General features: G+C 30.8%; 2 protein-coding genes across 8 annotated transcripts in view; one reads left to right on the top strand and one right to left on the bottom strand.

Moving 5' to 3' along the window:
* Nucleotides 1-1,355, bottom strand: part of LOC112602171 — a 1,775-nt gene extending 420 nt beyond the window's left edge. Inside the window, exons 1-2 of one of the 2 annotated variants that reach the window (XM_025350126.1) lie at nucleotides 1,160-1,355; nucleotides 14-409 (exon numbers count right to left, since the gene is read on the bottom strand). In XM_025350126.1, the coding sequence (XP_025205911.1) occupies nucleotides 14-409; nucleotides 1,160-1,220 (457 nt within the window). In that variant the 5' untranslated portion in view covers nucleotides 1,221-1,355. The remainder of the gene's footprint in view (nucleotides 1-13; nucleotides 410-1,159) is intronic. The other variant, XM_025350127.1, reaches the window with a different exon arrangement.
* A 253-nt stretch (nucleotides 1,356-1,608) lies between these two features.
* On the top strand, nucleotides 1,609-13,368 carry LOC112602143. Of its 6 annotated transcripts, none has more exons than XM_025350086.1 (3): nucleotides 1,609-1,860; nucleotides 2,852-2,904; nucleotides 8,563-9,294. In XM_025350086.1, the coding sequence occupies exons 1-3, from the start codon at nucleotides 1,812-1,814 to the stop codon at nucleotides 9,049-9,051; spliced, it is 591 nt and encodes a 196-aa protein (XP_025205871.1). In that variant the 5' UTR covers nucleotides 1,609-1,811; the 3' UTR covers nucleotides 9,052-9,294. The 6 variants fall into 6 exon arrangements, with proteins under 6 accessions (XP_025205871.1, XP_025205874.1, XP_025205870.1 ...); XM_025350089.1 differs by lacking the exon at nucleotides 8,563-9,294 and adding an exon at nucleotides 12,715-13,368 and having other exon boundaries at nucleotides 1,616-1,860; XM_025350085.1 differs by lacking the exon at nucleotides 1,609-1,860 and adding an exon at nucleotides 2,034-2,683.
* The last annotated feature ends 23 nt before the right edge of the window (nucleotides 13,369-13,391 follow it).

The raw sequence follows: 13,391 nt of genomic DNA, 5'->3' as shown, positions 1-13,391 counted from the left end.
GCTCCAGCAGAACCAGCAGCAGCACCGGAACTACCTGGTTTGGAATTAAAGTATTGACCGAATTGATTTTGATATTCGCTAAATTGACTTAGATTAGGCATGTTGTTCTGGTATTGACCAAATTGACCAAATTGACTCGGCATGTAGTCTGTGTAGGATGGGAATCCGGACGAAGATGTGGATCCTTCTTTAGTAGCGACTGAAGAGTGTATCTCGGATGCAGCCGATGCAGATCCTGCGGCGGCACCTTGCTGATACGTTGATGTTTCTGGCTGACTTGTCGTCGGTGACTGTGATTCAGAAGATACTGATCCATAGCCTGGAATCTTGTTTAAGTATTCTTTGATTCTGGCTGTCCAATCCTCCCCTTCTCTAGCTGTTTCTCTAACATAACGATGCGTTGGTATACCTAATAATATTTAATTTATCAAGTTAGTGAGTTAATACAATTATACATTTTTTTTATTCTTTATTAATTTGTCTTGTTATTTTTAAGCTCATAAACATGGTAAAGTCAATTTTTTTTATTAAATTTGACTCGATAAATATTAACTAAATTAGACTATAATATTTATAAAAAATTTAAAGAAAACAAAACTCGGTAAAAACGTGACTTTTTACATTGTTTATGAATTTAAAATGAAATTTATCAAACATTTTATGTTCAATTTGTTAACTGATTTGAATTGAAACGAATTAAACATCTAAACTTAATCTAACCTAACTTAAAACATTGACTTTAAGTTCTCACTAGCTATGTAAGTACTTAATTACTTTTGGATTATGATGTTTACAGTTTTTTTTTTTTTTATGCGTAGACAAAAGGGAAGAGACAGAAAAAACAACTTACTTGCCTATACTTCTTGAACTGTAAATAGAGTAAATTTCTTACTATTTTATAATAATTTTAAATCGTTCATAACTCGTGATCCATAATGCAAGTGGTAAATAAGTTCAATATAAACATAAAAATATCGCCTAGTAGAATAATTAAAAAAAAAAAAAAAAAAAAAACCATTTTTACTTTTACTATATAATAATAATATATTAACAATTACTTATATAACTAATTAAAACGAACGAAACGTGTGCCGTTAAGTTAATTACCAAATGACAGACCCTACACCGAGATATCTTTGCGGTTAAAATATGTACTTACAATGAGACTGCTGGAGAAGCGTCGCCACGGCGAACAGGACGACTGCAATGTTCACGTGCATGTCGGATGTCTTGACGGCGGGACTCGAATGTAAATAAATCGTATTGCACGTGGTTTGTCAATACGATGACGATTCGAATGGCGGTTGTTGTAATTCTTGTTCACAGACCATTCACGACTGATGTTATGCTGGTCGGTTGTTTTGGATTTATAAAGCAGCCAAATGCCAATGTCCGTTTCCCATTAGCGGCCCGCGAAGAATTTGCATAGCACTCGGGCGGGTTGACCGACCGGGTCCATTAGCGTTTTACACAATAATTGACGGAGCAGAGATAAGACGCGGGCGGATTTGCATTCGCGATCGCCCCTGTCCCGATTGCGGCGAGGGTCGTCTGCACGGGAAACGGTCGCAATAAATTAGAACGATTAGCGCAGCCCATCACCGGAAACGCTCGTGTCGCCGCTATCAAAAAAAAAACAATTTATAAGCGACTGGGCGTTTGCGAGTCGCCACTGTGCACGGTGTACATTACACTCCATACGATCCGACCACGTATAATATCATACTTTGCTTGCACTATTATCATTATATAATTATTGTTGTCGTCGTATATTGTACCAACGCCCGCCAACAAGATAGACCGAAGTCATCATGTCGCCCAAGAATTTCGCGCTGATCGTGTTGGTGTGCCTCGTCAAGGGTAAGTCCGACCAAACGCCGCGTAGGTAATAGGTATATCTTAGGTAATAATTACGGGCGCCCTATCGCAGCTGTGTATCATATGACAGTAATAATTCATTATGTTTACGACCGTAATTAATGGTGTAATGTGCTGCTGCAGCAACACGCCCGCAACGTATTGCTGATAACGTTTAAAAGCCTCTGAGCGAATTTTTAATTTCGATTAAAAACAACGCGCGGTCGTAAACGCCAAGTCTTTTACCGCGTTTCAATCGCTATGTCTTACCATTATCTGCTGTATCGGGATGCTTTCGCTAAACTGGAGGTCAGTTATTACGCGCAAACACGAACATTATCGCACGGAAGCCGAGGAATGTTCTAATTTTATTAATTTCTTTTAAGTAGTTACACGCGTTGTTTTTGTATCCATCGCATTGCTCGATCGACCCACTAATCGTGTCACAGTACACGTAACGTTTATCACACCGATCTGTAACTATTAGTGCGTAATGACCATTTAAACATATTTTTTTTTTTTTAATTTCGATTATTCGAAAACAACACCATATTAAGTTTAAATCTTAAACTGTTGACATTTGTACAACTTTGACGCGCAACACATTACACGAAATCATTTACAGTCGCTCATTATAGTGATACATTTTACATTGCTTACGAGTTTGAACATATTTAATTTAAATCAATACTCGTACAATTTGTTTCTATCCTAGTTGAGATACATATTTTTTCTATAATAGTCGGTTTAAGATTATAATATTATACTCTGAAAATGTTAAAAACCTTAACGATTTTGATATTCACGCATACAATACTGCAGTGTGGTATGAAAAAAAGTAAAGTATTGTCACTTAATAATAATAACAGTATAGTTTTCAATTGCACTGAAAAGTTTTAGTTCTCAATAATATATTAAACATTCGTGTTTTTGCGCCTCTGTAAATAATCATGTAGTTATGATATTTAACTATATTTATTTTTATTTTTTTCAGATGCTTTTTATGTGGACGCAGCTCCGTCAGTCACACGCGAAGATTTGACTGCTGTGAGTATATACTCAATATTAAAATACCTATTCTTCAGTGACTATATAATATGTAAATTTATTGGTTATTATATTTTATTAAGTAAAACAATTTAGAGGATACCACCATGGTATAGGAATAATTAGGTTCATTCAAATATATTAAAATATACCTACGCGTACGTAGAATGGTATAAAATAAGAACAAATTCTGATTGTATAATTGGGTATACCTACTGGCTTGAACTTTTTAATTTTTGTGGTTTATGAATTGTGTCAAATTTTGTCGTTGAATCGTGTGTCAAAAATTACGTTCTTAGTTTAGTTACTCAGATAAATCTTTTTTTCATCGAATTTAAAATATTTGAATATCCATTTTCTTTATATTGCTTGACTGCTTGAGCATAATTCAATATATAATAGAAATACACTCATTAATTTCTGATAGACTTAAAAAACACATTTTCGCTATTTTCTTCAACATATTGATATTTTATCATATAAATACAACATTATACAAGATGAATTAAACTATTTTTAATATCAACGTGTAAATCGTTATTTTTGTTTCTTCCTCAAGATAGTAAAACATACATATTATAATTTATTTTTTTACTTATGTATATACGTATATACCTACATAAAAATTAATTTTATTAAAGTTTTAAACGAGTAAAGTACTACTATCTATATTTGTTTTACGTCAATAACCCATTTTTACCATCAATTTTTCTTTATTTATTTTTATGAATTTAAGTTATTGACTCAATTTTTAAGTTAAAAAAAATGTCTAAGTAACAGAATTTTGAATTTAGTAAATTATTTTCGTGTACGACACGCACCAAATTACTTATATTGATCGGTTGTCTTTGAGCTGTGTGAAATTGCTAATAATTGGTCTCTCACTAATGTCTTAATCTTCTCTCATACTTTTTGTTTTAATTACACGGCATATGATTAACAATATCTAATATATTATTATGAAAAAAAACTAATAATTTTATATTTTTTTAAAGTTAATAATATCATATAGAGAAAATAAAATATAATACGAGTCTACAAATTTAAAATAAAAATAATTAAGAACACTAATAAAAATGTATTGTAGTTACTAGTTATAAATAGATATTTTAATTCTGAAACTATTAAACAATTTTTAACTATTAAGAAAAATTTTAAAAATATATTAGTTGAAAACTCAACTTCTACTCACTTACCTCAATTTAACATAAATAATAATAATTTCACACAATACACACGTAAATATTATTCAATATTTAAAATATCATTGCTCAGCTATTTTTCAATGAAAAGTATAAATAAATAAAATATTTAATGTTGGAAATTCCAAGTTATCTTTTAAAAATTAGTTGTTAAGCTAGAAAATTCTAAAAAAATAGGTATATTTATTAATTATTACATCGACGAATAAAAAAATTCGTGGTTACAATAATAATAGAATACTGTGATATACTTAGATATTGAATGTATTGAATTATCATGGAAACTATCTTTAAAATTATAATAAAAGTAGGTTTAAATGAAATGTGTTTTTAGAATTCTAATCACAACCAAATACCATTATAGTACGACTTGAAAAAAACTCACTTAAGTCATTTGTTTTAAAAAATATTAATCGCAAAAGTTATTTAAATTGTTTATTTGATTTACAAAATAAAGATAAAGATACTGTATAAATCAGTTTATAATATTATAAATATAAATGCCAACCAAAAACATCTTATACGAATTTCCGTTAAAATTCATCGCTGGTTGTAGTCCAAAATTACGCTTTAAGTTTAAGGTAAACTCTAAGTAATTATTACAATTTAAATTAAATCAGAGCAGGATAAATTCAGAAAAATCCATATTTGAATGTTGACGAGAACTAATCGTAACGGTCATAGTCTTCAATTTTTATAACCAGGTAAAAGATACGGTTAAAATCACTTCGTAATTATTATCTTGTTCAACAAAATCTATTTTTTTTTATTTAGAATTCGAGTAAAAAATGATTATAATGTAATATCTTGCGTTTAGCATTGGGTAGAAAAATATAGCACGGATTCCATCATAACCATAAAATACAGTGATGAGTTTGTACCGATCGCGTATAGTTTTAAATAATACAATTAATTGTATAGTTATAAAATATTATACTTGTGCCACAGTAAATAAAAATAATAATTAATTTTTGAATACCATAATAGTTGCAATAACGGTTTTAATTGTTTACGACGGTAAATAATAATAAATAAAATATCTATCAATATTATTACGTTTTAAAATATTGTACGTTAGTAAAATAGCAGAAAGTTCTACTGTTTTGACATAGTAATTATTAAGTATAAATTAAAAGTATACCGTAACATTTCTAAAAAAATAAAATTACTTTTTAAAAGAATGATACACTTTTTTATCGTTAAATATATAAATCACTATTGTTGATCATAAAATTATGTATCCTAACTCGCATTGTAATAAATATGTATCACTCAATCATAAAATGAACGTTCCGGAGTAGCGCACATGGCGTACAAGTAAAATAGCCGATTATGCATATGCAATAGTTCTGGGTGAACGCCTACCCCAAGTACACGCACACAAGCATACATATATCATATTTTACCTATCACTGTAGTTAATTTTATCGTTTAAAATTAATATGGATGAAGGTATTATGACAATAAAACGAATTTTTAAATAAATACAAGTAAAACGATTTACGGTTTCATCTTTTGACTATATTTTGTTTTAACGTATTATTTTATAGTATTTTAATACTCGGAGTATGTACAAATATTGTTTTGACTATAATAACCTACAATTAAGTTATTTTAATATCGTACTGTACTATGAGTACAATATTAAGATAATTAAATCAAAAAAAATATTAAATTGAGCTGCTATTATTTTTAAATACTTATTTAAATTTCACTGATTTAAACGAACATTAAGAACGTTAATTTATAAGCCAATCGATAAAAAACAAAAATATTGAACTCCAAAAGTTCTAATTTACAATTAAGATAAATACAAACTTACTCAGTTGAACAGTTTTTGTTTAACTACCACTTGGATCGCGCATAATGACTATGAAAATGTATAATCTATTAATTTTCATTTTGTGACAAAAAGAGCTTCAAATTTAACGATTATTGTTATTACACGCTACTGTTCATCTGTAATATTTAATTAATTGCTTATTTATGTCAGCTAAATTATTTAGTCAGTGAATATTTATTTGTTTATTTTATATTTAGAATGCTATCAATGAAAAAAAAATAGTCATTAATCAGATTTAAATACAATTATTATATAATAAATAATTATAATTATAGTACGTATATATATATACAAGCTGTTAAATAAGTTGGGGAACTGGCATTAGACTAATTGGGACTAGAAAACAATAATATGATATAAAGGGCGCCCGGAAATTGGGCCACAATTAACATTTCTTCAAAAAGCCATGCGGTAATCGGGCCACTTCTGTTATACATTAATAATAGGCAATTCCGGTGATTGGGCCACTATTTTAAACAATTTTTATTATTGTACCCGGTATTTGGGCCACCATTAAATTTTTATGTATTATAAAAAAATAGTTTATAAACGTTTTTATAATATATTCATATATTCTTGTATTATACATTTATGGTTCAATCTCCGGATACACTTTAAAAACATAGATTTAATTTGTGACCCAATCTTCGGATAATAAAAGGTAAAAAAATAATTTTTTTTTCAGTTAAATAAAATGTGACCCAATAACCGACCGCTCGATATAACTAATGAGGTTATTAAATATTTTACAAATTAAATGTATATCAGAGTTATCTGTTATTGCTCCATGTATGTATTAAAATATACATACAGTATATTTTAAGAGTTTCCAAACTTTTGAACAGCTGGTATACTTAAACATGGTTTTTGATGTGCTGTTTTTCTCATTAACTGGAAAAATCTTAAGTTATCATTATAGATAACACTGGCTAACTCAATAAATCAATTAGAAAATTAAGTAATTAATCAAGTTTGAAAATTAAAATATGTAGTATTTCCCTGCAACTGTGTTTAATATATTATTATAAATATATGTATTTATGTGTGTGTGTGTGTGTGTGACGTGTGTGTGCATGTTTGTATGTGTGTGCAATGTATACGCATAAATTAATAATTGAAACTTCTACGGCCGTATATTTATTATATGTTAAATATTTTTTGAATTTAAAATAACAGCAGACTGCTATTTCCCACGGATTCTGAGATCGAGCATCCACAAAATCTTGGAAACGTCAAGGTATTCTAAGATCAAATCCATCTCACCATACAGCTCAAAAATAAACATATATAATAGAAATAATTTCCTACATCGTTCATGCAAATAATATCTAATATTCAAAAAGCATTTAATCAGCCAATTTCCAATAATTACACGACAGTAAAATCGTAAAATACACTAATAACCGGTTATTTTACATATATATTATTATAATTATTTAAGACATCGTCTTTATAGATTTGACTCTAAAAATTGTTAAGTATCTGAAAAACACGTGTATAATATGAAATTTCATATGACACGGGTAAAACAATTAATTACACTTTCAGAACCTATAAAAAATGGCATCCTCGAGCCTCAACTTCTATGAAACAAGATTGGCCGATATAATTCAGAGTTTATTTTTTCGTTTATGGTACAAAAAGGTTTTTATCTTTTCAAATATTAATATATTACTTATTTCAATTTATTCGTGAGAAACAAATAGTTATTAATTTTATCATTAATATAAGTGGATAATTATATAAAACGCGTAAAACAAAATATTTAATTTTATCTATCATCATTTGGTCACGTAAAATCTATAAAAATGTTTTTAATAATGTTTGAGTCTACTTTGAAAAAAAAAATCGAAAATGTATATTTTATAACCCCATAGATGCATAAATATTAAAACAAAGTGGATTAGATACTGTAGTTTTCAAGCAGTTCGTAGAAGAAAACATTATGCTTATATTCTTGAATGTATGCTTGCTGGAAAGATGTTATAATTTTATGTGCGCACACGTACAACTCCATCGTAATAGTTGTAACGTTTCTTAAAGCTTTCTTTCTTTTTTTTGTGAATGACAACATAAATTATTAATATTTCACGAGATTCGGTTTTTGTGTATCTAAGTAGATATTTTAAAAAGTATTCAGTTTTGGAGTGTGAAATGAAAAATGTATGAAAAACTTTTAAAAAAAAGTGCCAAAAAAATTGTAAAAAATATTCGTTTTTTTCAAAAATCAATTCAAACCGTATAAAAATTATATTTTCAAAAAATTTAAAACCAATCCGAAATAATTGACGTGGGCGCTTTAATTGATCAATTTGTACACATATTACATACCGTACGTCGTGTGTGTAGGTACATCATACAAAAGCATACGCGTATACAGGATCTCGAATTTCAAACTCTGATAGACGGAAACAAATAGTTGACCGGTGACAAAACGTTCAGAGACTGCGTTGCGGTGCCGAAACGTTTTCGAAACGCGCGCGCCATCCTCGCAGAAAACCCTCCCCAAACACGCGTACACACACACACACACACACACACACACACACACACACACACACGTATAAATACAAACAAACTCGCCCACAAACACTAGTCGTGTGTTGGCCGTAGGTGTTGCCCGGTTCGCTGACCGAGCTGTTCGACTCGGAAGCGTTCGAGCGGATCTGGCGGAAGGCCGCCGCCGATCAGATGGTCAAGCGGTTCGGGGACGGCGCCGGACGCGACGACGGCGCGATCACGCGCAACATGATCGGCGACTACATGGTGTCGGACGAATTCCAAAAAGCCGTGTGCAAGGCCGGCGGCCAGGGCATGTCGTCAATGGGCGGCATGATGGGCAACGCGCCGCCCCCGTGGTCGTACATGGGCACGTTCGTCGGTTCCGAAAAGTTCCAGCACGGTACGTGCGACATGATGTCGCAGGGGCTGATCCAGTTCGGCGAGGGCATGAACGGATGGTTCCGGTCCACCGGCCCCGCGGACGTCGACGCCGCCGCGGCCCGGGACCCGGTGCGGGCTGTCGACGCGTTCTTCCGGTCCGAATACTACGACAACACCCGGGAAAAGCTGCGCGACATGTTCGCGGACGTCCGGTTCTGATCCGCCCGGGTCCGCCGTCGCGGGTCTACTGCACTTTAATTATACACGATGATTTATTATTGTGACAACGCGATGCGTGTCGTGACGCGCGACGCCGTTTCCGATGTCGTATCGTTATTGTCATCTCATCTCACCGCCACCTGCAATAAGACGTGTAACGCGTTTCGTCGACAATATTATTATTATTAATTTTTTATATGCACTGTTTTAGGCGCTGCACTACAATATTATTATTATTATATCGTCGACGAACGCAAACTTAATGATTTTATACCTATTTTTTATTTTACGATCATTGTATTACGCGCACACACACAGACACACACCCACACACACACGCGCGTGCCGGAATTTTTTTATATTTATTTATTTTTTTTTTTTTGGTTTATATAACGTCAATGCTTACGGCTTACAACTGTAGATACCCCCGCGTAAGTCCGTCTTTTTACTTCGATCACGCGAACGCGCGTTCAAGTCTCTGTCGTTTCTTGTATACAGAACACGACATAGCGTTCACGCCGTTCGTAACACTCCATAAATAATTGTTAATTGACATAACGCTGTACACAAAACGTAATTATATTGATGTGTTCCTTCGATTGCTGAGCACACACGTTTTTAAGTCACACAATTGTTCAGAAACGTCCAGCGAGTCCGATTAGTTCAATGTTTCTAGTTGAACGCCTTTTTGATTTTAGAATTGTACACATAAATACTGAAAACATTTTTAATGGTTATGATGATAGTAAAAATTCATATTTATATACTCATGATTGTGTCTTGATAATTTAAATACTTGTATAAGAATCCTTTACAAAATACTTCAGATAAAATAAAATATTAGATTTAACCTAACCTAACCTAACCCGCGCACTTAGATATTTAACAATATAGTAGTTGTAAGTGATGTGTATAAATTTAGATAATTCAATTACATAAATTAATGTACCTAAGTCGAACATTTTCTTCAATAAATTTTAGACTGAAAATAAATAAACGCGTCTGACATGCATTATAATTTCTTTAACATCTGGTACAGCTATAGTAATTCTTGAGTATAGCCTCAGTCCTTTTAAAAAAATTATGTTCCTATATCGTAATAAATAATATAATGTTCTCAATAACTAATATCATTATATTAACATTAAGTAACTATTAAAATAATGTTATCTCATAGATTGGGATTTTGTGTTATAATAAGTGTTCCTAGAACAGTATTACTACAACAAGCTACGATACTATGATATAATAAATTACATTCTATATATCATATAACGTAATATGTAATGTTATCATAATCTTATTATACTAGTTGGGAACAAAAAAAAAAAAAATGAATACCCTCATAATTATTCAGAATCTTAAAGTACACATCTTGATATATTAGCACAGATGTATTAAATAACTTCTTGTCTATGAAAATTAAATACAGTGAATGTCATTCATTTTTATTTTTAAGCAAGTCATTAACAGTTTTATCGATTTTATAATGAGGCGATACCGATATACCGATGCATGGAATAACACTGGTATTTGGTATAACAGGTACTAAAATAATTATGGATAAAAATTCAATATTAAGTTTTTTTCCAAAAAAACTTACCAAGTCACATACAAATAACTACTATATTTAAGTATTGTTACTTTAGTAATATAAGTTTCTTAAACCGTCTATATATTTTAAAATATAAATAACTTAATTAAAATGCAATAAAACCAACCAAAAAAACTAATTTTAACAACAAAAGGTACTTGAAACATAATTCATAATTTTATCAAATTGTTTTAAACCTAACAAGTATTTGAAACATATTTTTATAAATAATAACAAGATTAAAGTTTGTATAAATCAAAATTAAAATTTAATTCTTAAGTTTTGATGATCTTATAAAAATCTACTTATTAAAATTAAATATTATTATTAGAAATTATTAAATAATTAAAAACATTAAACATTTAAATTTTTATGTAGACATAAAAATGTAAAATAATTTTTACTTCTCAATTTAAACTAGGAATATATAAATAAGTCAAGATCATTTATAAGTAATATGCAAAATACAACTATTCAGGACATATCAACTAATTATACATAAATGTTTTAACAAGAAAATATTAGTTTTTGAAGCTGTTATGTAAATTAATTTTCGTTAAAAATGTGGTAAATAATTATTTTGTTTTTAATATATAGGTACTTTTTCCAAAGATGAGATCATATAAATTAATTTCTTTTATCTTCAATCTCCTGACATAGTTATATAATGTAGTAAATAAAACTTCATAGTTCATATTCTATAATAGCTTTTGTATAAGTTACATTATTGTGAATAACAATCTTGAACTGCACATCTAAAATTATTCACACACCAATTTATCCGACAAGACTTTCTTATATAATTTCTAACTATTTTTAAAATATAAAACTAATTAAAAAATTACTATAGTTAGTATCTAAAATATATGTTTAACATTTTTATTTTATAATAATGAATGGTTATTTATTTGGTGGACTTCCTGCTCCTTGACTAAAAATAAATAGATATCAATGAGTAAACATTAAGACAACTAACGTACAATTTATTTTGCCCCAAAACATATATTTAATGAAATTATTGATGACAAATTGTCGGATAACAATACAAAAAAAACGTTTTAGTTTATTTTTACAGTGATAACAACATAGTTTATGATAAGAAATGAAATTAATAAGAAACCGATAATTATTATCTTCCATACAATAATGCGTGTTAAACAATATCGATTTTACCCCTGTGTCAGTTTTACATCATATTCTCCTATAATATCTTCGAATACAATTTAATTGAATTAAAATATTGTAAATGGTTAATGTTTTAATGAGTGCACTTATGTGAAAAAATAATTATTGTGACATAGACGAACCAAATTGTTTTTTTTTTTTTTAATGACAACAGTTAAATGCATATTTTTATATTATATTACGCCTGTTTTATTGGGGTCATCACAATTTTGGTACTATATATTTTATATAGTGCCTCGTGATTACAAGGTGTAGGTAGTGTTTCAATAACAAAATATCGATGATTATCTATTATAATATATTTTTACTAAATTATAGGCATCTAAAACTGTCGAAAACCGAGTACTGAAAAATGATGATAACGAAAATGAAACCCCAATTGAATACTTTATTCAAGGGTTGTACAATGTTGACTCTGCAATGGAAAATATGATCGATAATTACACAGACGAGGTCCACGAAAACACACCATTGCAAAATAATAAAGATCATTCGATAATCGGCTAGTTCAAAACCGAACTCGAGGATAAATCAGCGATCGACGTCTGATAATTGTGATGATCACATAAAATAACAACGACGAAACATATTAAATATATATGTCACTTTGATTAATATATGTATCATGTAAAATATTCAAAATAACATAATATACGCACATTTTCACAAATAATCGCATTGTACAGTTTGTTGTCGACCATATTTAGTTCACACCTATAGAGTATAACAACTTAATTATTACAATGGATGCAGTAAAATTGTTAATATTTCATCATTATAATAAAATTATTATCATGTGCGTAACGGTTTGAGATTTTTCGTTCGTCCGTTGTATCATTCGTGCCGTACTATCGCATTGCCAACGTATAATATATTGTTTTCAGGAGACGGCGGATGACCGGAAGGCGAAAGCGATAGCCGGCCAACTTGAAACGCCACTGATTGACGGCAACGACAGCACACATTCCACCTCGACCACGGAACACGAAATGCTAGCCAAAGGTCCGCTTTCCGGTATCGTACCCGGAGGCGGCGAAACGACATCGACCGCGCCCGCCACCGATAACGGGGGATCGACGCTGCCGTTCGGGGGCCTGCCGACCGGGATTCCCGGGGCCGGAACGCTGTATCCGTCGTCCCAGCAGGGAGACGGCAGCGGCCAGAGCCCGACGCTGATTTTAGGAGGATTTTCCGCCATTGTCATGCCTTTGCGCGGCATGAACATGGCCAACTTGGCATCGATGCTGTCCGGCGGACAGCAGCTAAGTCAAATGTTGCCTAAACCCGGTGGTAGTTAAACAGATCATCGACGATCGTTTTTATATCGCGTAAAATTCGCTCGGGGCATTTGTCACAACTGTAATATTTAATAAACGTACCTACCTACTTACTATTATTACTCGTCAAACGATACGTCGATACAACGTACAATAATGAATAAATGAATACGAGTAAAATTGATTTTCTTTTCTTTTTTTTGTTATTCTTATCATTATTGTTACGCTAGAACAATTTTTGTTTTTTTCTTACTGTAAAAATAGTATAAAACGTTCACAATATA

This window comes from Melanaphis sacchari, unplaced genomic scaffold, assembly GCF_002803265.2.
Source record: "Melanaphis sacchari strain LSU unplaced genomic scaffold, SCAv2.0 Contig84_pilon_pilon, whole genome shotgun sequence".
Lineage (NCBI taxonomy): Eukaryota > Metazoa > Arthropoda > Insecta > Hemiptera > Aphididae > Melanaphis > Melanaphis sacchari.
The sequence above is the reverse complement of the archived record's forward strand: the minus strand, read 5'-3'. Positions and strand labels throughout refer to the sequence as shown.

Coding starts and splice junctions, on each gene's coding strand:
- LOC112602143 (XM_025350084.1), top strand. CDS start 2,632: ATGTTAAAAACCTTAACGATTTTGATATTCACGCATACAATACTGCAG. Junction 2,696..2,851: donor GCAGTGTGGTATGAAAAAAA/GTAAAGTATTGT, acceptor TATTTTTTTCAG/ATGCTTTTTATGTGGACGCA. Junction 2,905..8,562: donor CACGCGAAGATTTGACTGCT/GTGAGTATATAC, acceptor TGTTGGCCGTAG/GTGTTGCCCGGTTCGCTGAC.